Here is a 24,138-nt window from a genome sequence, read left to right as displayed (position 1 = left end):
GAGTATTGAGCCCTCCAAGTATTATTATTTCCCCTGGTTCTGGTGACTGCTATCCTAATGCGTGAGAGGGCCACGTTTTTGTTCAATTAAAGAAAAAAATAACGGCATACTGCATTAAAGGGAGACAGACAGACAGACGGGTACAACGGGGGTCGGGTAATCTGCTAACGGTCGTTGCATGAACAGGTGGGACTGGGGCATGACGCATTCCCCAACTGCCATTGTTCCCGAGTAGGCCGGCCAACGGTCTAATTAACAGGCATATTACAATGACCAGAGGTGGACATTTTGTCTGCAACAGTAGAAAACACTGCATTCACACTGTTATTTATTCACTGAAAAGGAAAATAAAACAATCCTTGAGGATTTCGATCCCGTCACACGTGCATTATCCCGTTACATTTGATTGATTGATTGAATACTTTATTTAGAAAGACATGGTAAACGTACATGGAAGTACAATTCACAATACAAGGTCCTCTAAACTGGATCACTCATAAAAAGCACTTGGCTTATTTAAAATGAGTACCCGTGCACTCAAATCATGAAGACATACAAATATACACTACTATGCAGAACGTCATACAATCAGTTTACAGGTTACTGGTATGAAAAACAAGAAATATGTACAATAGACCGTTTTAGGAGGAGGGAGGGGGGTAGGTTAAGACTTTGACAGGGGCCAATTTGGAATTGTAGCCTCCTGAAGGTGATTCTTTAGGGCAGTTTTGAAAGTGAGTAGGGTTTTACACCCCTTTACTCCTTTGGGTAGGGCATTCCACATTTTTAGTGAATATCATCATGAGAAAGAGTTAATTCCCTTGTTTGTGCCAAATCTGGGTTGAACATGATCAAGCAGCTCCTTCATCAAAGGGACAGCTCCCTTTTCAAACATCGCTTAATGGTTTTAAATACCTTGGTGTGTTTATTGCTTTTAATTTCAACCATATGTATGATTAAAATGAATTTAACTCCAGTTTTCGAAAGCATTAAAAGAGATCTGGAAAGGTGGACACCCCTTCCAGTCTCATTACTTGGACGCATAGCAATTATAAAAATGAATGTCCTTCCTAGATTGCTGTATCAGATGCAGATGTTACCTAATTTCATACCAATCACGTTTTTTAACACATTACATGCTTTGATTTCTAAATTTATCTGGCAGAAAAAACGTGCCAGACTCAAACTCCATGCAGAAACTACAGCTGCCCATCCTAAAAGGGGGCTTAGCATTACCAAATCTCTTATACTATCATATGGCGTCCCAAGTAAGATATATAGTAGACTGGATCAAAAACGATCCAAATTCTACCTTTCTAGACCTGGAGGCTTATGGTTGTGATTGTGTTTCTATCTCTGATTTGATATTTATAAAACATGCTGATGTACTTCCTGGGCTAAAAGACAATCTTATAGTTAAAAACACCCTGAAAACATGGAATCGGGTACGTAAACATTTTTGTGTAACAAACCAGATGTCATGCTTGGCACCGATAGCAAAAAACCCAGATTTTGCACAATCCTGTCTGGATGCGGGTTTTAGGATGTGGAAAGATGCAGGCATTTTGACTATCCAGGACCTATATAAAGATGGTGTGCAAAAATCATTCCAACAACTACAGTCTGAATTTAACTTACAGCAATCTCAATTCTTTCGTTATTTACAACTCAGGAGCTACATTAACTCAGTTCCAGAATATGGGTGCATTTCTCCTTTCCGACATGTCGCCTTTCCGACGTTGACGAACCCTATACCTAACCCTAACCCTAACCTTAACCGCACGCGGAAGCCACTAGTCGGAGTGGTGAGATGTCGGAATGGAAGGAGCACCCCCCAGAATATAGGACTGGCCTGAGCACACGTCCCAATCATGTAGAATCTATTGTAATGAAGGCATCAACTCTCCCCAAAAAAATGATCAGCTTTCTTCACGAGAGTCTGTTCCAGGTAGAAAAAGCATCAACAAATAACAGTAAAATATTTTGGGAAAACCATCTTCAACTACAAATAGATGAGGGGATATGGCGTAACATACTACTCAATGCAAAGAAAATAACGTGCTCCAACAAGTCTTATGAAACCCAATATAAAATAATACACAAGCTACATGTCTCCCCAGTAATAAGGAGTAAATATGATCCCCAATGCTCTCCCCTATGTCCTAGGTGCAAAAGTGGACAAGGTACTTATAGCCATATGATCTGGACTTGCCCACAAATCAGACCCTTCTGGGTATCCATTCAAAATGAAATTCTTAAACTGATTGGAATCAAAATACCCTTAAATCCACTCCATTATGTTCTAGGGGCAGACACAAATATCATAGTAACAAAAGGAAATCGACATCTAGTACGAGCTTTGCTCTATGCTGCTCGGTTGTCAATTCTTAAGAAATGGATCGATGACAGTCCTCCAAGTGTCTTATTATGGTTTGAAAAAGTGCTACGGTTAATGCCCTTGGAGAGACTGTCATATGTTCTACGGGGTACCTTGTCCGAATTCGTAGAAGCATGGCTGCCCTTGGCACGATATATAGGGGATGAGTGGCGCAATGTCCTGTGTATTGGAGTGATGGAGGATATCAGTTAGTTGCCACATTAATTGTGAGGCAGCTGATGGACACAAATGGTAGAGCTCTACATGGTAGAGAGGGTGTTGGCAGCAATAATGTGATGATTATTATATAATGTATTTGGTGTGAAGTCTTTTAGGATTTGCTTTTCTCTCCTGTGTTTTTGTTTTTGTTTCTTATTGTATTGTTATGTTGGGCTATGTTGTCATGTCATTTTCGTGGTGGATTGTCTACTTTCCTTTTTGTCTAATAAAAATATTGAAACAGAACATGATCAAGCAAATAAAATGGAAAGAACACCAGAATGTAAGGAACCATTAACAATATTTGGATATGGAATTGCAAAAGTAAAAATATCAAGACACACACTCACACACACACTTGTTGTGAGTAGGCCCTGATCTGTTGTGAAATAAGCCGAATGGCTTTTTCCAAGTCTGCATTTAAAGTTAAATAAAAAAGAGCAGAATTAATTAGTAACGGGTCCTAGAAAAGCAATCTAAGCCCAACACCAGAAACGACCCGCCCCCTAAACTGTTCGTTTATTGCTATAGTGTTGATGATGTCTTGAATATTGTTGTAATGGAAACCAGGCCTTTTTTTGTGTTATCCTTTTAGCATCATTGTACAATTGTACCACTGTGCTATTTGCAAACTGTTAATAAAGTATTCAATCAATCAAAATCAGACGATGTGTCAATTCAAATATATGAGTAATACATGTTTGCTCCCAGGTAGCTTTACCAAAGAAAATAACTTACAGCAACAGTTCACTTGTGATATATTTACTGAACAGTTCTGTCCCATGCTGCTATAAAGGTAGGCCTAATTGATATGGGGATGGACATATTTGCTATGGCAGTCCCACTGTTTTCATACAGAACACAATGATAATTGATCATATACATTGCATCATGGGGTTTTAAAATGTGAAGGGTAGGCCTACGTGCTGGCTTGTGTGCCAGCATGTCTGTCTCCATAAGCAAAGTACAAACAGCGGCAGTTTATTGTATAAGATACGCTTTATTTTGTTTACTTTAGTTTGAACAGATGCTATATCAGATATATTACTCACAGTAAGTTATTCGTCCACAAATGAACAAAGCTTTCCACCATTCAATAGCTGTCAATGGGAGTTGCTGCCATCAACTGGAGTGTGTTTACTAAGGTCAGAAAACCTTCTATTTATAACTAAACGGATAATAAAACAAGAGTATAGTTTATGTTATCCTGTCGTCGGGTATGTCTGCTAAGAGGATTACGAGGATTGGTGTTAATGTCACATAGTTTAACATTGTTTTAGAAGGAAAATGATGGGGGAATTGTGTTTTGCCCGTTGAAGAGTGAGGTGTTGAGCCTATCAATACAAAACGAGAGCGTTCTTCGCGTCTCAGATAATGTTCATGACAAAAAGGCACAAGTGTGCTAGCAGTGTGCCCTTTGTTACATTTCATAATATACACAGTCGTTTATAATATCTTGTTTTTTGTCGAGGAGAAAACACAAGTGGCACATTAAGCACCTAGAGGAGAGGGGCTCTGTGTGCATTGACTCTACATGGTTCTCATGTTGTGTTTAAGTCCAGCCCCTTCACTGTGCTCGCCACCAGTCTAATCTACCGTACCGAGATTTTACGTTAAGGCAAGCTACTACCCGAATCTGATTGAACCATGGCAGAAGTCGCACCAGCTCCGGCTCCGGCCAAGGCCGCCAAGAAGAAGGCAGCTCCCCGACCCAAGAAGGCCGGCCCCAGCGTCGCTGAGCTTGTAGTCAAGGCCGTGTCCGCCTCCAAGGAACGGAGCGGCGTTTCCCTGGCTGCGGTCAAGAAAGCTCTGACTGCCGGCGGCTACGATGTGGAGAAGAACAAGGCCCGCGTCAAGATCGCCGTCAAGAGCCTGGTAGCAAAAGGCACTCTGGTTCAAACCAAAGGTACCGGCGCATCTGGCTCTTTCAAGATGAACAAGAAAGTTGTAGCAGTTAAGGCGAAGAAGCCTGTTGTCAAGAAAGCTGTCAAAGCAAAGAAGCCCGCTGCTGCCAAGAAACCCGCCGCGGCTAAAAAGCCAAAGAAGGTGGCAGCAAAGAAGCCTGTGGCCGCCAAGAAATCGCCGAAGAAAGCCAAGAAGCCTGCTGCCAAGAAGGTAGCAGCTAAAAGCCCGAAGAAAGCCACCAAGAGCCCCAAGAAAGTAGCCAAGAAGCCCGCAGCAGCCAAGAAAGCCCCAGCCAAGAAGGTTGCCAAACCCAAGGCAGCAAAGAAGGCAGCTCCCAAGAAGAAGTAAACTGTTATAAACCTATCCCACCTTTACCCACAAAAGGCTCTTTTAAGAGCCAACCACAACTTTTTATAAGAGTTTTTATTTCCTCACTTTCACGTATGATGACTATAAACATTTGTAACATGTTCTGGACTGTGTCTACCCAGCTCACTATTTTTTAGGAAAGGCGTGAGCCCCCCCCTACGTTCTTGGATCAAATCCAAAATTACAGATCGTGCCAGTAGTGTAGTCTTTCTAAGTGTCATTGATTTTAGGTAGCCTAGTTTAGTCATTTCAGCCCCAGACGATGCATTTGAAATATAATTCTAGAGCTCAGTGAACATGAACATCTAGAATAGATTATCCATGTTTGTCCCATTGAAATACATGTTCTATTTTATAAGCGAGACAGAATAGCAGCACCACGAAGTTTAAACAGTAACACATATGATGATGTTATATAAACATATATTGATCAGATATAACTTTTGCACACAGTCAACATGGATTCCATGTTCACCATTGTTTTAAAATAACCGTGTAAATAGATAGATACCGATAGTAGCATTCTACTGGACTATGGAACTTGTTTAATCTGTTACACATCAAGTGTGCACACGTGCATAGAAATCCTCCTATATTGAACTATTCATATACTGTTTTTGTGTTGTCTGAGAAGTCTGTCTTTACTACATCATATCAGCTACTCATGAGCAATATATATAAACGCTATGACTGTATAGTATTACTGTATATTATGTATCTTTTTCACTATTTATGTTGAAGTCTGGAGATGTGTTTTTTTTGTGACTGTGAACCTACTCATGACTGTGATAATGTGAATGTTGTGAGTGTTTTTATTGATAATAAGGTATTCTTAAAAAGACATACTGCCGGATAAGTGGGAACATATATATATATTTTTAAACAATATAATTATTGGGGTTTTCAAGTATATAAACATAACATCAGTATGGCTCTTGTGTTAAAATGCCTATAAGTAATCAAATAAAATGTGAGCAAATAGACATTGTTAGTTATTTGTTAATTGCTTCCACTAAGGCTCAGCTTTATAACCATGTTCAAAATAACCGTTGGAGAGGTCATTGTCATGCAGAACACAGAATAAAGGAGCAGCTTTTTAGGCAACGCCCAGTGCAGAGCAGGCTGCCTGTCTTCCTATACGTCCTCAGAACACGTATAAATACACAAGGCTTTGGTCAAAGGGGACATTCAAATTTGAAACTTCAGTTGAACTCAAAATGTCAGGAAGAGGCAAAGGAGGCAAAGGGCTGGGGAAAGGAGGCGCCAAGCGTCATCGTAAAGTGCTTCGTGACAATATCCAGGGAATCACTAAGCCCGCTATCCGCCGTCTGGCTCGCCGTGGCGGTGTGAAGCGTATCTCCGGTCTGATCTACGAGGAGACTCGGGGTGTTCTCAAGGTTTTCCTGGAGAACGTGATCCGTGACGCAGTCACCTATACCGAGCACGCCAAGAGAAAGACCGTGACCGCCATGGATGTTGTCTATGCTCTGAAGAGACAGGGACGCACTCTGTACGGCTTCGGAGGCTAAATCACTTATTCGGCTCCCAACAACCCAAAGGCTCTTTTAAGAGCCACCCACACTTTCTGTACAGAGTCTATTCCGTAATCGATATGTGAGCCACTTTAGGTTATACTGGTTTGCCCGGACCACTTAATCGTTTGCCTCCTATAAAGTTTAGATTGCAATGATTCATGGCCACTGATTAGGTTTTAATACAATCTCTCAACATGTACACCCTGACCATCGTAGTGCAAACTAGCTTGGGATGGTCATATTTGGATAAATGCCGTTCCAGGCATTGTGGGGGTGTCACTCATAACAGCTTGGTGTAGGGGTTTCAGACACATAAATCAGGCGGGTTTCTCACGGCAATTGCACATCCATAAAAGAAACTGGACCACAGTACTCACAGACTCCAAAGACTGGGATGAAGTTTAGTTGAGCTTTTACTGAAATCCAGCTCACAGTTACAAAGAAGCGCAAACAAATAACACAAATATAAAGTCCTGTCTTGTACACATACAGTTCGTGTTGACTTGTCCAAACAGGTTAGAATATCCACAAAAAACACCCGAAATACGGTCAAAACTGTTAATTTCCTCAGCTCCAAAACTAGCGTCTTAAACAAACATTTTCTCTCCTTAACTCTCTCGTCAACTTAAACTCTCACAGCTGCGCTCAGCATAGTATTTAAGCCAACTGTAGGGGGCGCACTTTACCATATTACAGTAGACAGTTCTATCCAAACATTAAACCCAACACACCTGACAATAATGCAATAGAAATAAAGAATTAAATACAGTTTCTGAATTGGCTCTTACATTGTATATAATACAATGCACAATACATTCCAGGCGAATAAGTAATATAACACAAATGTAATTGTTATATAAGACGCTTCATATAGTCAATATTGAGATGGGGAAACCATTGGTCCAGCATTTTCTATATTGTCTAGTAGTCTAGAGAGTGACTTCATTTGACCGTGCTACTATGCTTATAAACATGGACTATAACAGTTAAATTCACACCCACTACTTGCCAGCATCATGACATATTACCTGATTCAGTTCGGAATAAATCGAGTTCCCATACCGGGAGTCGAACCCGGGCCGCCTGGGTGAAAACCAGGAATCCTAACCGCTAGACCATATGGGACTGTTGAAAATGACACGTTGAAATTACAAAAATCAAATTACACACGACTCCAGTCAGAGACCCCACTCATCCCAGCTATAATGAACATGATCAAATGCAATTTTTGATTGCTTTGTGTGGTACAACTGGTCAGGGACATAGGTCATAGAAGTATCATCTGTGATTAGTAGCAATAGTCTGCAGTTAGTGGATTGACTAGATTATACTGTATACGTTATTGCTTTGTGTGGTACAACTGGTCAGGGACATGGGTCACAGAAGTATCATGTGTGATTAGTAGCAATAGTCTGCAGTTAGTGGATTGACTAGATTATACTGTATACATTATGCATCGATAGAAAGTGTGTTACAACTAGATTGAAATTGGAGCGTGCCGTGGACTAGAACTATTACTTCTGATTAAAATATAGATGTACCCTAAATGTTTATTATACCTTATCCCTAGTCTATATTTTAGCGGGAACAATAGATGATGCAGGCGGGAAAACATTATGCAGAAACAAAGACAGTGTAAGACACCTCCCTCTGTGGGTCACATAAGCAGTGGCACCAATCATGTGCTGGGAGTCGCACACCTCATTTGCATTGGCCTGGTTTAAATACTGGTGCGACGCCGGATAAACGTTACTTCTTTTCTTCATCCATTTGAGAGAGAACCATGCCTGAACCCGCCAAGCCAGCGCCCAAGAAGGGCTCCAAGAAAGCCGTCACTAAAACCTCTGCCAAGGGCGGCAAGAAACGCAGAAAGTCCAGGAAGGAGAGTTATGCCATCTACATCTACAAGGTCATGAAGCAGGTCCACCCCGACACCGGTATCTCTTCTAAGGCCATGGGCATTATGAACTCCTTCGTCAACGACATCTTTGAGCGCATCGCCGGTGAAGCCTCCAAACTGGCCAACTACAACAAGCGTCGCACCATCTCATCCAGGGAGATTCAGACGGCCGTCCGCCTGCTACTTCCCGGTGAGCTGGCCAAGCACGCCGTGTCTGAGGGCACCAAGGCTGTCACCAAGTACACCAGCTCCAAGTAAACTCTATCGTCTGCTCTAAACAACACAAAGGTCCTTTTAAGGACCACCCATATTATCAAGAAAGAGGAGATCCATATTTAATAGAAAGACTTGCTCAATAGCTGTTTGTGTTTTTTTTTATTTTTATTATTGTATACTATTTATATACTATTTACTGCACTGCCCCGACTGAAGTGGCTTTTGCTCTTTCCTCTTCTTCCCATTATTGTAGACGGGAAAAACAAGGGTACCAAAAAAGTGTCACGGAGCAAACGGTACACAATGATGGGATATTGAAGTGATAGCCGGTAGTTTACTGTGAAGAAATAAGGGGGGAGAAAGACACGTGCGGGCGCACATCCGTCAGATATTCTCATACACGGTATGATGTGCGCTAAAATGTTATTGAAAGACGTAAATTGTGCTGGTACAGTACAATACTTATCTGCTGTTGCAAAGACATGTGGCCGGGAGAATAAGTCAGCAGTGTTTTAAAAGTCACAAAACGCAGGGGGTATAGCCGCAGTAGGAGTCTCTTGCATTTGACAGTATTTACAGCAAGCTATTAAATGTTCACATTCTTTACAACCACGAAAAGCTACAGGCGCCCGGGGGTAAATAGAAGCAACTCTTTTTTACAGAAACAGTGGGTGGCTCTTAAAAGAGCCTTTGTGGGGTTCGTTCTGTCGAATCAAGGAGATTTATTTCTTGGCGGCAGGCGGCCTTCTCGGTCTTCTTGGGGAGCAGAACAGCCTGAATGTTGGGCAGCACACCGCCCTGAGCGATAGTCACGCTGCCTAGCAGTTTGTTGAGCTCCTCGTCGTTGCGCACGGCCAGCTGGAGGTGACGGTGAATGATACGAGTCTTCTTGTTGTCACGGGCAGCGTTCCCAGCCAACTCCAGGATCTCAGCGGTCAAGTACTCGAGGACAGCCGCCAGATAGACCGGAGCGCCGGCACCGACTCTCTGGGCATAGTTGCCTTTACGCAGCAGCCTGTGGACACGACCCACGGGGAACTGGAGCCCGGCACGGGATGAACGGGTCTTGGCCTTCGCCCTCGCTTTTCCTCCGGTTTTGCCTCGTCCACTCATAATGCAATTCTAATTTTACAATAATAATAACAAGAAGAAATATGCTGGAGGAGAGGAGCACGAGACGTGTTATATCTTCAACTTAGTAAAGTCTGTGGTGGTGGTCGTCCCACCAATCACTAAAAAGAATGAGAGTGAGGGCTGACTGTGTATGAGCTCCCCACCAATCAGTACTAGACTAGTGGCGTGATCCGTTCCTCCCAGTCTAAACTCTGGTTCCTCCCCAAACAAGGAGGTTCCCGACCAGAGACCAATCAGAGAAAGACGGCGTCTCAGAGCCGCTGAGATAAATAGCAAGAATTTGTGCACATTTCACCACAACTCCTGACGCTACAGACAGAGAGAGAAATGGCAAGAACCAAGCAGACCGCTCGTAAATCCACCGGTGGCAAAGCCCCCAGGAAGCAACTCGCCACCAAGGCTGCTCGCAAAAGCGCGCCGGCAACCGGTGGAGTGAAGAAGCCTCACCGTTACCGTCCCGGTACTGTGGCTCTGAGGGAGATCCGTCGTTACCAAAAATCCACCGAGCTGCTGATCCGCAAGCTGCCCTTCCAGCGCCTGGTGAGGGAGATCGCCCAGGACTTTAAGACCGACCTGCGCTTCCAGAGCTCCGCAGTCATGGCTCTCCAGGAGTCAGCCGAGGCTTATCTGGTCGGTCTGTTTGAAGACACCAACCTGTGCGCCATCCACGCCAAGAGGGTGACCATCATGCCCAAAGACATCCAGCTGGCCCGTCGTATCCGTGGAGAACGTGCTTAAACTGATCCATCACTTCACAACCCCAAAACGGCTCTTTTAAGAGCCACCCATCTAGTTCTTTAAAGAGCCCTTTCACTATGCGTAATCTAGATGATTTAGTTGTGTTACTTAGGAAATATGATCGTAGCCAACATGCCTCCATATAAATATTCATGCACTTCACCTAAAAGTGAACCAACAACATGGATACTGGACACATGCAGTACGCTTACATGATGACAAATTAAGCTTTCTCTGTTGTCACTTCTTAAGGCTAGTAATAATGCTTCCTTTATGGGATTCTCCACAAATAAAGTTTTTATAGCCTTTTCTGAAGCCATTTCCATCATGGAAATGATCACTGCAGTTAAAAGCAACGTGATTGACATCTGTTGGTGAAATGCGTGTAGTGCAGTCAAGTGAGGAATACAAATGAATATATTTTGCATGTGTCTGTAGGTCAGTGTGTGTGTGTATTTAGTGACATGAACGCACACACTTTATTTTGCTATTAGTGTACAATAGGTTGTGTTAGCTGGTCCAGTTGCCCCAGGTTCTGTTGGTGTACAGGTGCACATTCTGTAGGCCCACACACAAATTAGGCCTGAATAAAATGTCAACTTAAGGAAACAGTAATGGAAGAACACATACGTATTGAGGTCACTCTGTTGTTGAGTGCAGCCCTCATTTGAAAGTTAATTTACACTTTCCCATGACAACAAGGAAGAAGTTTGATGGCATGTAGCCCCTTTCGGGACCCTGTTTACCTTTTTTGTATTTGGGAAGGCGGTATCCAGGGTCCCTTGTCGCTCAAAGCACTCTCTCTCGTAGTCGCGGGCTAATAGCTCGTCGCTTGGAAGTTGCAGAGATTTCTCAAAGGTACCAAAAAGAGCAATACTAAACCGCGGTTAATCTGCATTAATGCGCTCGGATCGGCGCTGCCGTTTAACATTTTTAATCATTTAGTAAAGCTTAATTTCCTCTCTCAAACAATGCTCCACTTCCCATGGCCCGCCGCGCCGCGTTGTGACTGGATAGCTGCGCGTTCTACGTTACTGCCTCTGATTGGCCGAGCTCGTAGATGCTTTTTGGGTGCGCTCGGAAATACAGCCCTCAGCGCACTGGACGATACCAAGTGGCTCGCGGAGCGCATGAACGAACGCAGCCAAAATAAGGACTTGTGTTAGATATTAGGCCCAAAAGAAAAGGAATAAAATGTGAAAAGGAATAAAATGTTTCTAAAATGTCTGAGCCCCATTGTTTTTCATTATTACTACATAGTACAGTATGGTTATATTAGATCAAAGGGGTACCCCTCTGTAGAGTGCTTATTCACTGAATTCAATACAGATAAACATTCAATAATCTAAACAACCTCTACAAATGAGTACACCCAACGTTTTAGTTAATATAAGTTAGCAATTAAGCAGTAACTGCAAAGTGTACAGACCTGAGAAAATAAAGGCTTTAAATAGAACATTCACTGACAGAGTAGCAGATTTCACAATAGTCCTATGTTGTAAACTGCATATTCACAGAAAATGTTCATGTGCTCTCACTCGCATATGCAAGCATTCCTATGTCTAATATATTTTTTCTCAAGGACTGTTTGCAGTTACTGTGTAGATAGAAACCTCCATGTGATCTTAAAATTACACATTTGACAGAAGACATTTGGTCACATGACAAAGGATGCCTTCATTGTAACAATTCTTTAAAAATGTAATCCCCAAACAACACTGGAGATTTCAAACTCCACTCTGACTTCAATATGAAGCTTCTTTGGTGAATAGTGACTGACTCAGACTCAAAAGTGGGGTTCAGGGTTTTTATTGCGCCAAGATGGAGTGGCGGTGGAGTATAACGGTGTGCAAATAAAAAAAAAATCACTTGATGTAATAATACCCACTCCCACAACTAAAACTCCGCAGAAAAAGTCTGAAATCATAATTGCACACAAGCAGCATCACACGCAGAGCAACACACATCTCCTCCACATGCAGCTTCCAGTGCATCTTCTGCGTCCATCTGGGGCAAGAGGATGTGTTGCAGTGCTTGTCTCCTTATACATACAGTGTCTTTCATTGTCTTTTTGATGAGCTCCTTCATGGATACGTCCACATGTTTGCCCGTACCCGATCTACTGTACACGTACATTAGGGCTCTCCCTGGAGCTCCAACATAGGGGTGGTAGAGAAAAAAAGATTAATGAACAGATTCAGGGATACCAATATGTGCATGTTTGTTTCTATATTGAAATCCAGTGTCACCGAGTTGAGTTGAGAAATGTAATTTTAAGTTCAGCATTAATAAATCTATTGCGATACTTGAATTGTAAATGACTTTGAATCAATAATTGGTTCTGAAAATACTTGGAAAGCTATTTGACTATATGTTCTAATTGAATGCATGATTCAATAATCTTCCATTTTACAGTTTAAAATATGCTATTATAGTAAGTTTAAAATACATATAGAATCTCAACACGTTTTGAATCCACCCAATAAGTGTCATGATACAAATCATATTGGGAGGTCCCAGAACATTCCAACCCATACCTGCCAATAGTTCAGGATGTTCCTTGGGGGCCCCCAGTGCACAACAATCCTCACATCTTCTACCTGGACACCCATCCCAAATGCAATTGTTGCCACTACACAGCGGATTTGGCTGTCAGGTTTGATGAACGTTTCCAAGATCCGTTTCTGTGTGTCACTATCTGTGTTCTTCATGAACATGTCAACCAGTTTATTTTGGCTGACATGTTCCTTGCCATCCCAAAATCCATCCTGTAGGCTCTCGAACAATCAATAGTATACGTCTTCCACTTCTTTTGTGGAACTATGTAGAACACAGTACTGAATTAATTCAGTATTAACATTATACGTACCAGTGTGCCAACTCAAACATAATTTGATTTTGATTAATAAAAGGATAAATCACAAATGTATCATTAATTGGATTAACAAATGAACATATCTCAATGATATAAAGAGAATTATCAATTGATGTAGATTCTTAGATGCTGGACTCAGTAATAATCAGAAATTCTGCACACTGAAAAATGTCAAATAAGAATTCACCAATGCCTTATACAGCATCATTACATATACTCACGTGCAGTATATTATGCATTTAGGAGCCGAAGGTCCCATCTCCCTGAGGTCCTTTATAAGCCAATCGAGCTCTTTAGAGTGGTTGTGGGAACTTCTCTTGAAGGACAGGTGTATGTTGGGCCTTAAATATATAACAAAAATCGATGTATGTTGTGTATGTTAAAAGTATGTACCCCAAAACAAGTCACTCACTCAACCATAGAACATCATTGGTCTCGGTTCCTTTTGGAACCACAGAATAAAATGGGTATTCAGTGGTTCTGAAAGGAGCTTCATTGGGCTCCAAAACATAATTTATTTATTTTCTCTCTTTCTTACCATAACTAATGATTGCACTTAACACAAAATCACAAAGAGTACAACACATAAAAATAAGACCTATAATAGGGCAGGGACAGGATATAAATTCCAGCATTGAGATATGGGTGGGGCAAATAGGTGCAATGCTATGGTTAACTGAGTCTCTCAAAATAACTGTCTGTGATTCCCGAAATTCATGTTATAACTATACTTGCTAGCTAGAAGAAATATCTCATTTCATCTCAAATATTCTCATTCCCCATTAACTGTAAACCAAATAACATATTACAGTTGTTTGAAGGCCATAATGCTTACACATACATACATGTCAGGCAGGGAAGTAATGAACTCCACCTGATCCATGTCCTGCTCGAAGTCATGCAGTCAACAGCAACAGAGGACAGGAAAGGGCACATCGGACTCTGGGGATCTTTCTGTAGTCCGCCCGGAATGTGTCTCCCCTATAAAATAGAAGTTGATTGTGACACAATGAGCTATGCCTTCATTTTTAAATATTGATGATACTGTACACTTTCATCCTACCATGTTGTGATGCAGTGTGCTTCATCTATAGCTAGAAGACAGATGCTGTCCTTGTGGGACTTGATCCATGTCCACCATGGCTCAATTAGGAGACATTCCGGTGACATGAAGACTAGCGACACTTCTGCTTCAATGATACCTGTCAAAATGCAATCCATCCGATGATGATTGACTCTTTAATTGTTAATTCTTGGATATCGTTTTTTTTTTTTAATGGACCTTTTATTCATGTTTGTTTTTACATACTTGTCACTGCGTCGCTGCCCATATCTTTGGTCACTGCAGCTGCATTAACTCCTTTGGCCTTCCAAGTGTTGACCTGGTCCATCATCAAAGCCTTCAAGGGGCTCACCACGAGGACCAAGTGTTTTTTTCCTCCATCCAACTATGGAAAAAAGTTATTGGGTAATAGGTATTAGAAAGGGTACTGCATTAATAGCACAAAGTTAATTGAGTAATGCATGTTCAATAGTGCTTAAGAAAACATTGCATTTACACTATGTTCAGGTTTCATACAAGTGGCAGGAGTTTTACTTTTGGCTACCAAAATATTACTTCATACCGGTAGTTGACAAAACTTAACTTACTTTTCTGTCTTTATTTGACTACTAGACTATGAATAAATAAAACTGATTTTATGTTGACTAAAAGATAAATTTAATAAAATAGCCTCTAGTCCAAATATAATGACTAGCAATCATTGTAGACATATATTTTTCCTTTTAATAACAGAAATGATTAAAACCCCTGCCAATATTAACACAGATAATGCTATTTAGAACTTACTATTAGGCCTATGTGTAACCCTACAATGGTTGGTGGCTATTATTGTAGGCCTGAAGATGGAGAATTGTATACCAAAATACCCTTATTAATGCTTGCCTATTTAATTCCACCTTTTAACTTATGTAATTAACGACCTAAAGCAAATACGTATATAATGTAAGTTTATTACCTTGTCCATCACTTTTGCAAATAGCCCAAAAGCCACACTTTTGCCATATCCAGTAGGCAACACAGCAAAGACATGTTGTCCTCCAATTAAGGCTTTAATAATGTCCCTTTGCTTATCCTTGAGAGGAAAAGGTGACCCCTCATCTAAAATGCGGTTGAGATCCATTCCTGGGTCACAGGTCAGAGGTCAGATGGAGTAAGTAACCTGTTTAGGACGCGACATTACAAAGTCTAAACCAGTTGTGCTATAAACACGCCCCCTTCTGTGGCCAACGCGGAAGTGCCTTTTTCAAACAACCGCGGACTATTTTTTTTCGCCGATAAAGTATAGTTTTGGACCATGACGGAGGCGCGCCGACTCAGCAGACCTTGAGGCCGAGGAGACGCGCCCGAGCGCCTCCAGGCGCGAGTGCCCGCGTCGACCGGCCAATGGTCTGCTAGTCGACTCAGCGCCGTTCGAGGGACCGATAGGGACAGAATAGTAAATAATGTTTTGGTGAGAGCGTTTGCCCCAACTGTCACTCAAAGTGGCTACTGGCCAATCACAGCGCGTCCTTGCACAAGCGTATTGGCCAATCATGCACAACTGGTTTAGACTATGGAGTCACGCGTTTAGGACTGCTTTCTGGTTTGGACCCCCGCTTGTTCTGTACTCTGTTTTTGCCTGCTCCCAAGGACCTGTTTGCCTGTTTAGGACTGCTTTCTGGTTTGGACCCCCGCTTGTTCTGTACTCTGTTTTTGCCTGATCCCAAGGACCTGTTTGCCTGTTCTTTGTCACCAAAATGTCGAAGCCTGTATGCAGCAACTGCAAAGAGGAAATACCCAAAAAGCCCCATGGCTACAAAAGATTTTCTATTGATTCTTTGTCAAGTAGTCCACGTACAGCAGCACTGTTTTTTCCTCAGCTATCTTCGAGAGATTTTGTGTGCTTGAATTGTGTCAAAGAATTCAACAAAAAGACTAAGCCAAAGGGCACTAAAATAACTTTTTGCGGCACTCCAAAGAGTTCGCCAACAAGGATTTCGCCAACAACGAGTGCGCCAACAAATGATTCGCCTCCAGTCAAAAGGCAGAGTCTTGCTCAAAGCCCTGCAAAAACACCCCCGAGGTCCCCAACTGAGCAATCAAGGCCAAGAAGAACGGCTAAGGGGACACTTAGCCCTGAAGTATGCCCAAAACCAACCACTGGACGATTGGCAATAGCAATTGCAGCTCTGAAGAGAGGGCGCTATTCTCAGGTTCTAAGAACCTTAATGACGATGACCAAGGGGAAAATTGCAGTCTACAAACTTGTCACTGAGAAAATACGGAAAGAGGTAATTATATGATATGTAGGCTACATGTTTGTATTGTTCCAGTTAACCCTGTTAAAGAGGACCTCAAGTGGAACCGTGTGGCAAACTTGAGTGGTCGACCTGGATGCAACATAGCCTTAGACCTGGTGAATGAACTTCAGAACAACGAGTTCAAAGGTATAAAAAGCTGAATCTTATTCACAAATTATATTCATACGATAAAAAGCAAACTTCTCATTCTGAAACGTGATGTGTTGCTGTACCTGTATTTAATGCAACCGTTTTGCAGACATGCTCCAGCGGTCGAGGGGGATGTATACAGACCAGCAGGTCGATCGCTGTGCACAAATGTCGGGTTCCTTTGGGAAGGAGCTGGATCAGCTGTTCAGAAGATCCGGAATTGGACAGGCTGCAACAGAACATCATGGGACGGCGTCTTTCAAGAAAAGACAAAAGGAGGATGTTGCCAAATTTGTTGCAGAATACAAAAAGGACACACTGTTTGAATTCATTCCTGTAGAAGCCACAAGGGCTTTCCTGACTTCACCTACAACCAGAAGCTGACGGATCCTCAGAAGATGGGGAGACTGATGAGGAACCTAGCAGAGAAAATGGATGGCTGGCGAAAACTGTCTGTGGGATGAATACAGGTGAGATACAGAATAGGAAAAAGGGGCATCTTTATGTGTAATGTAAAAATCACACCCAGTGTGAAGTGGGCGGTGTGTGTGGTCATCACAACATGACTCACTTTAAAAAAATCACACCTGTGTGAAGGTAGCGGCGCCTTTGATATATTTTGTCATAGATATGTGTTTCTACTAGAGAAACAATATTAAATCTGTGTACATTTATTTCAAGGCTTCCAGTGGCACTAAATAGTGCCATTGGAAGCGAATCACCAAATGCATACTTTGTCGCACAACCTACCTAACCTAAAAAATAAACTTTGCGTGTGTATACATGTGGTACCAGAAAGATATGTATGTGTTATGAAATAATCTATACAATTTATAAGCCGTACCCAGAGTGTTTATGTTCCGGACTTTTACAGTTTATATAAATAAACCATCTAATTTTGTATTCATGATATAATATTGATGTCATGAACATCTAATTCTATATTCATGACATAGTGATGTCATGAATAGTAACATAGTGATGTCATGAATAGTGACCAATCAGAACGTTGACGGACCTGACCAATCAGAACGTTGACGGACCTGACCAATCAGAACCTTGGCGAGCCTGACCAATCAGAACGTTGACGGACCTGACCAATCAGAACCTTGGCGAGCCTGACCAATCAGAACGTTGACGCAAAAGCCAGGTATAGAGGGCTAATATCCGCTCTATACCTAAAGGTATAGAGCGGCTAGCGCCGCTAAAAAGGATAAATTACTTTTTTTAAAGTCCATACTGCTATTCATAGGGCTGCACATGTGTCATGTGTTTCGCTAGCCAATCACAGTCCTGAATTTGCAAAGTCAGCCAATCACATTACAGTTAGTGGTGATGACACTAGCTGTAATGTGATTGGCTGATATGAAAAAAGTATCGATTTGCATTAACAATGGAAGGGTTAGGGGGTACACACATTTTTTGGTCGGTGTCCAAAACTCACTTATAGGGGGCGGCTACACCGCCCCAAAAATGTGTTTACTTACATGTTCTAACCATGTTCTCCTCTGCTTCGTTTCAGGCTCTTTCCAATTAACTGGGTCTCCCACTTCCCCCCACCAATGCTCTTCATTCCTCCGCCGCAACTCCATCTTGGCGCAATAAAAACCCTGAACCCCACTTTTGAGTCTGAGTCAGTCACTATTCACCAAAGAAGCTTCATATTGAAGTCAGAGTGGAGTTTGAAATCTCCAGTGTTGTTTGGGGATTACATTTTTAAAGAATTGTTACAATGAAGGCATCCTTTGTCATGTGACCAAATGTCTTCTGTCAAATGTGTAATTTTAAGATCACATGGAGGTTTCTATCTACACAGTAACTGCAAACAGTCCTTGAGAAAAAATATATTAGACATAGGAATGCTTGCATATGCGAGTGAGAGTATTGGTTATTTTCAACAGCTTGTAGAAAAAGATGAACTCGGAGTCAGAGGATCAAAGTTGATGAGTAGTTCTTAGTTTTATTTAGCTTCCATCATTGTTACATTCAAGAAGGAGACAGCCAGGTCAAAACTTGAGATCTTGTCCGTGGGCAAAACGTGGAGGACCTCGAGGGTGCGGCCGTCTACCGAGGACAGCTCGTAGTGTGCCTATGTACTGTTTAGATCTAATCTAATAACCTGCATAATACAATTGTATGTATGCCATATACCGTGCACATGTTTAGGTAATCTAATAACCTGCATAATGCAATTGTATGTATGTTATACAAGGGATGAGGTCATGGCTACTGCCGTGCACATGATGTTTAAGTCACATGCAGAAGTGGGACACATACATTGTATTCTATATAACATACACTGTTGGAAAATATCCTATATTCCCCCCTTTGTGGCACCCTAGTGTCACAACCTAAGGGGGAGCGTACCTAAACACAATACAACAATATAATCAGGACCAATGACAATGATAATAACAAAACAAGTATATGATAATCATCAATCACATAGACAAATATAAAGCCTATATAAACGGACTCCATACTGCCATCAGGTCCCCCTCAAGAAGGAAAGAGAAGCAGAAAGATTAGACACACACAACAGAGGCCAAATGCATACAGGGTGAATGCTCACACCCAATGCATGTAGCCCCTCTTCGTTGTTAAACACATCAAATACAGCCACTATACCAACTGGGCTGTAGTACCGTGCTTGTCAAATAAAATACAAAATACCAATAGAAATGAAATCAGTAATGTTTCATGTCTGTCTGGTTTCCAAATGCCTGAATTTTGGCTTGTCCTAAACTAATTTATAATTTAGATTAAAAAGAGGAGGTTCCATTTAGATCTCATTCAGCCTGAAATACAGGCTAGTCTAAATTTGGTAATTCCAAAAATGTCGTTAAAGTAGCACTAAATAGGTTTAATCTCAAAATAGAGAAATTTACCCTTTTTAATTTAATTAATTGTTTAACTAATATTTTACCTTCTTAATTTAAGTAATTTGTTACCTTCCTCCATGTGGAGCCATGACTGTTTAACATCTGAGCAAGGTGCAAGAGAAGAAGCCCCAAAAACCTAAGAGCCCAAGGGGCCCAAAGGGCCCCCAACAGCCGTCCAAAACCTCCCAAGTCTCCCTCAGCCTCTGTCACCCCAGCCTCTCTAAAAAAAAAACCCGCTTGATGCTCTCGTGAGCGCCCCTTTATACGATAGTACGGTCTAAAGGAAGTTCTCCAGACATCAGTGTGTGTATGTGAGTGCACGTAAGTGTGCACGTGGGTGACTTTTCGAAAGTTAAGAAAGTCAGTGTGTGTGTATTTGCGTGCACATAGGCGTGCATGCTTTATTCTTAGAAGTCAGATGCTATAGGTGATTCTCAGAAGTCAGTGTGTCTGCATGTGGGTGTATGTGTGACTTGTCCAACAGCTACCCACACACACAAAAAATGCTTACTTTGCACCTTGCACGACATTATCAGCATGGCCATATATGGCATACTGAGGGGTTAAATGTCCCCCAAAATGTGTCTTATACCTGAGCATAATTCAGTAAATGCAATTATACTACATATTTTCAGCAATTATATATGATTAAATTAAATCATTAATCAGAAAATCAAATGATTCACACTTGCATGTGTGCATGTAACATTTGGTTAAAACTATCAGATCTTGGGTACTCGTTGACCCCACTGATCAGCCATAGATGCAGGCTGTATGTCACGTACGCCGCGAGTGCAGCTCACATACAGGAAATGCACATAAAGGAAATGGAGGCCTCTGCCTGCTGCAAGCCTTCGAGTGCACCTCAGCAGTCATTTCAACCAGTCAATATCATATTATTTCTTTAGGCAAATCAAGTGATAACATAATTTAAAGCCTATATCCTAAAGTGAGCTGTTCAACATAAATTACGTTCTAATACATCTCCAGATGTTCAACAGCGTTATGTGCGATCACTTCCGTACATTGCATAGGAAGATCCGTCCTATTGTTACAGGCACGTCCTTCCGTGTAATCTGAGCACTGCAAATCAGACTGAGTTGGACCGGATACAAGACAAAGTGGGAACACAATTCCCTTAGGAATATTTACAAATGGCGGCACAAATGCATTGCCACTTACATTACATTACATTACATTACAGTCATTTAGCAGACGCTTTTATCCAAAGCGACTTACAGTAAGTGCATTCAACATAGGTAGGGAACGAAACTACTAATCACCAGAGGTCTTAATGAGTGGGATGCAACAACAGAATATTACACTTGCGATAATCAGACTAAGTAATATGACTAATTCTATGTGGACCAAATAAGTGCTCCGTCAGTGAACTTAGTAGTTGACAGTTGTTTTGAAGCAGTTAAAGTGTTTGTTGTTGATGTAACTGATGCATGTGAGGGTGTTGTCGTTACCGTTGTGGGTGTGGTATTTGTTGTGACTATATACGATGTGTCTCCAGTAGTTATTAACAACACAGGGTCTGTATTCAACTGAGTTGATGCATCTTCAACTGGAACCACTACACTTCCACTGAACCGTACTTCAGTAGTCATTTGATTTGGTTCAGATTCAGCCGTAACTACTGTACTAATCCTTTCAGTTAATTGTAGAGGTGTTACAGGCCTACTAGTCCCCACTTCTACAGGCACAGTTGGTATTAAGTCGATCTGCCTCAACTCGGCTTCAGTCAGAGTTACAAGTGCTACTTCTACTTCCTCTGATATTACTGTTCTAAATGTTAGTGGTAGAGGTTCTATTGTTATATCATTTAGAGGTTCTATTGTTATATCATTTAGCCCTTCCGTCCCCCCTTCTGTGCCGACAGGCACAGATGGACTAAGAACAGAATCTGCATGTAAGGTTGTAAAAATGGAAAACAAAGCCACCTCCTCCGGTTGTGGAAGGGTAGGATCAGGGGTTCGGGGAACGGAGTCCGATGCCTCCAAGGTGGGAGTCACAATCTGGACCTTCACCGTGGGCGGGGCTGGAATGGAACCAGAAGTTACAGTGTCCAGTATTGGACTCAAGTCAGATAAATATAGCAAAGTTGGGAGGCCCGGCGCAGCCGTTAACGCAACCTCCACTAGAAATGATGGATCGGAGGTTGGAATAACCGGGCTGGAGGAGAACCCGATGGAATTAAACGAGACAAGATCGGACGTGGTCAGCAATGTCGGAGTCGTCGGCATTGCGATAGAAGTAGCGTCCGAGGCACCAGTAAGCAAAAGAGTCACCCAAAAAGGTGCGCACTCTCCCTTAGGCACATCCTCCATATTCACGCCCCGGACTACAGATACCACCGTAAACCACGGACAAGTAGGCCGGTCGCTAACGCACGCATACTGTCCTTCATCGGTAGCTTCAATGTCAGATACAGTCAAGGAACAATCCCCGTTGAGTTGGAAACGTGAATGTGGACGCTGGACCCTGTCTGTCCGTGCCAGCGTTGAGCCTTTCGAGTTAAGCCACACATTAAAGCCAGACGTAGTTCTATCTGGGCAGTTGCAAGGTAATATAACAGATCCTCCTACTACAGCCTTTATTTGTAACATTGACTTGTGTGCACTACGTTTGCTCCGTATGCCACCTGTTTTTCCGGGCATAGACATAAACGGAGTGGAATGCAACGGCTCCCCTGCTCTCCTATACAACATAATCTGCGAGTCGAGCAGGTCTGACTCTCGTTCTAACAGGTCTCGCTTCTCCGGCTGAACTTGACGCTTCATCCTCATCCGAGCCTGCATTGGCTTGGGCCCTTTCCACTCATGCGAAAGCAAGGTGAGGGCATAACTCTCCCTGTGAGCATTTCATGTGGTGTCAACCCTATATCACGTATTTCGCTCGACCGACACGAGAGCAACGCCAGGGGCAACCCCTCAATCCAATTAATACCAGTGTGTTGGCAGATCTTCGAAATCTTGCCTTTCAGAGTTTGGTTGAAGCGTTGAACCGGAGACTGAGAAGTTGGGTGATAAACGCAGCCCAGACGCTGCTTGATTCCTAATTTCTGTAGGATGATTCGGACGACGCGATCAACGAACGACGCGCCATTGTCCGAAGATATGGTGTCTGGAAAGCCGAAACGTGTCAGGACTTCGCGACACAAAAATTTGGCACATGACTGAGCATCCATTCTTTTCGTGGGACAAGCTTCAACCCAACGACTAAAGCGGTCCACACAGACCAGAAGATATCGTTTCCCTTCAATGCGTTGGATCATGTCACAATAATCGATGATCAGGTGCGACATTGGACCATGCGGTATAGGAATGTGACCTGGTAGTGTTGGCACAGCCTTCCTGATGTTGCTCTTCAGGCAAATTACACAACGTCCAATGACATGGTCGATGCGCTCAAGGAAGTATGGAGCCCAGAATCCATATTCTGTTGTAATCTTCCTGCGTACTTCCCGCCTGGAAACATGAGCTTGCCCATGTGCCTCCTGGATCAGCAAACGTAAAAGAGAGGGCGGGGCCACTATCAGGCCTTCATGATTCCTCCACAAGCCTGTGGAGTCTTTTGATGCGCCCCTGTCAACCCATAAATCCTTATCTGCCTGGTCGGCCTCCTCTTGCATGAGAATAACATCAGCCAAGCTGATCCGTTCTTCCATCTCAGCCTCATGCGTGACCAGGAGGACACCACCAGGACGGCTGGCTCCTGCTACGGCCTTTGCGGCCTCATCTGCAGCATTGTTGCCACGGGTGATGCGTGAGGCATCAGATTTGTGAGCAGCACACTTAGCAATCGCTATCTTGGATGGTTCCATCATGGCCTGCAACAACTTCATGATCTGCGCATGATGTTGTATGGGCGATCCATCAGATTTCCTGAAGTTCCTTGCTTTCCAAATTGAGCCAACGATATGGCACACAGAATATGCATATGAAGAGTCAGTGTAGATTGTTGCTCGTCGGCCCGATGCCATAAGACACGCCTCCGTCAAAGCCACCAACTCGGCAAGTTGGGCGGATGCCGGTTGAGGAATAACCTCAGCTTTCACAACCACAAACGTAGAGCCTTGTGCTTGTACGATTGCATAGCCGGCACACAAACTCTCCTGTTTAGATAAAGCTTTAGAGCGTGTAAGTTTTCCACGCTGTTCAGCTTTTGCTAGAATATCTTTGATCTGGAAATCATAGCCTCCGACCCCATGATCCTTGTGTCGGTTGGTATACCTCACAGGAGGACCACCGGTTCCAGGCCTGTCTGGTGATGTTTCCAAAACCGTCTTGGCCCTGCCTCTCTCAAGGACTTTATTATGATCATCTCTTGTCTCATAATTACCCTCTGCAGTAAGAACAGGATAAATGCCAGTTGAAGTATTCTTATTATACGGAGGAGGAAACAGTGAGAAGGCTGTTTCATTCAGATTCTTTTCGCCAGGCCGCGGTCTGTCCTGGGTTTTCAATTTTGCCTCAGCATTTTTCTGAAAG

At 42.6% G+C, this 24,138-nt stretch overlaps 5 protein-coding genes across 5 annotated transcripts; 4 read left to right on the top strand and 1 right to left on the bottom strand.

The window, feature by feature from the left end:
- The first annotated feature begins 4,237 nt into the window (after positions 1-4,237).
- Positions 4,238-4,926, top strand: LOC311046201 (histone H1-like). The gene has a single exon (XM_084058384.1). It carries the CDS (start codon positions 4,244-4,246, stop codon positions 4,847-4,849), a length of 606 nt encoding a protein of 201 aa, XP_083914510.1. The 5' UTR covers positions 4,238-4,243; the 3' UTR covers positions 4,850-4,926.
- Positions 4,927-6,087: 1,161 nt separating this feature from the next.
- On the top strand, positions 6,088-6,399 carry LOC311045391 (histone H4; the record flags this gene model as incomplete). The annotated part of the gene is made up of 1 exon (XM_084057236.1): positions 6,088-6,399. The coding sequence occupies one exon, from the start codon at positions 6,088-6,090 to the stop codon at positions 6,397-6,399; it is 312 nt and encodes a 103-aa protein (XP_083913362.1).
- Positions 6,400-8,188: 1,789 nt separating this feature from the next.
- On the top strand, positions 8,189-8,563 carry LOC311045502 (histone H2B-like; the record flags this gene model as incomplete). The annotated part of the gene is made up of 1 exon (XM_084057391.1): positions 8,189-8,563. One exon carries the CDS (start codon positions 8,189-8,191, stop codon positions 8,561-8,563), a length of 375 nt encoding a protein of 124 aa, XP_083913517.1.
- Positions 8,564-9,199: 636 nt separating this feature from the next.
- LOC311045118 (histone H2A-like) lies at positions 9,200-9,634 on the bottom strand (the record flags this gene model as incomplete). The annotated part of the gene is made up of 1 exon (XM_084056928.1): positions 9,200-9,634. One exon carries the CDS (start codon positions 9,632-9,634, stop codon positions 9,200-9,202), a length of 435 nt encoding a protein of 144 aa, XP_083913054.1.
- A 348-nt stretch (positions 9,635-9,982) lies between these two features.
- LOC311046492 (histone H3.2) lies at positions 9,983-10,439 on the top strand (the record flags this gene model as incomplete). Its single annotated transcript, XM_084058837.1, has 1 exon — positions 9,983-10,439. One exon carries the CDS (start codon positions 9,983-9,985, stop codon positions 10,391-10,393), a length of 411 nt encoding a protein of 136 aa, XP_083914963.1. The 3' UTR covers positions 10,394-10,439.
- Positions 10,440-24,138: the final 13,699 nt, after the last annotated feature.

The sequence above is a fragment of the Gymnoscopelus microlampas genome, assembly GCF_963454915.1.
Source record: "Gymnoscopelus microlampas genome assembly, chromosome: 5".
NCBI lineage: Eukaryota > Metazoa > Chordata > Actinopteri > Myctophiformes > Myctophidae > Gymnoscopelus > Gymnoscopelus microlampas.
This window is presented reverse-complemented; position numbering and strand designations above follow the sequence as displayed.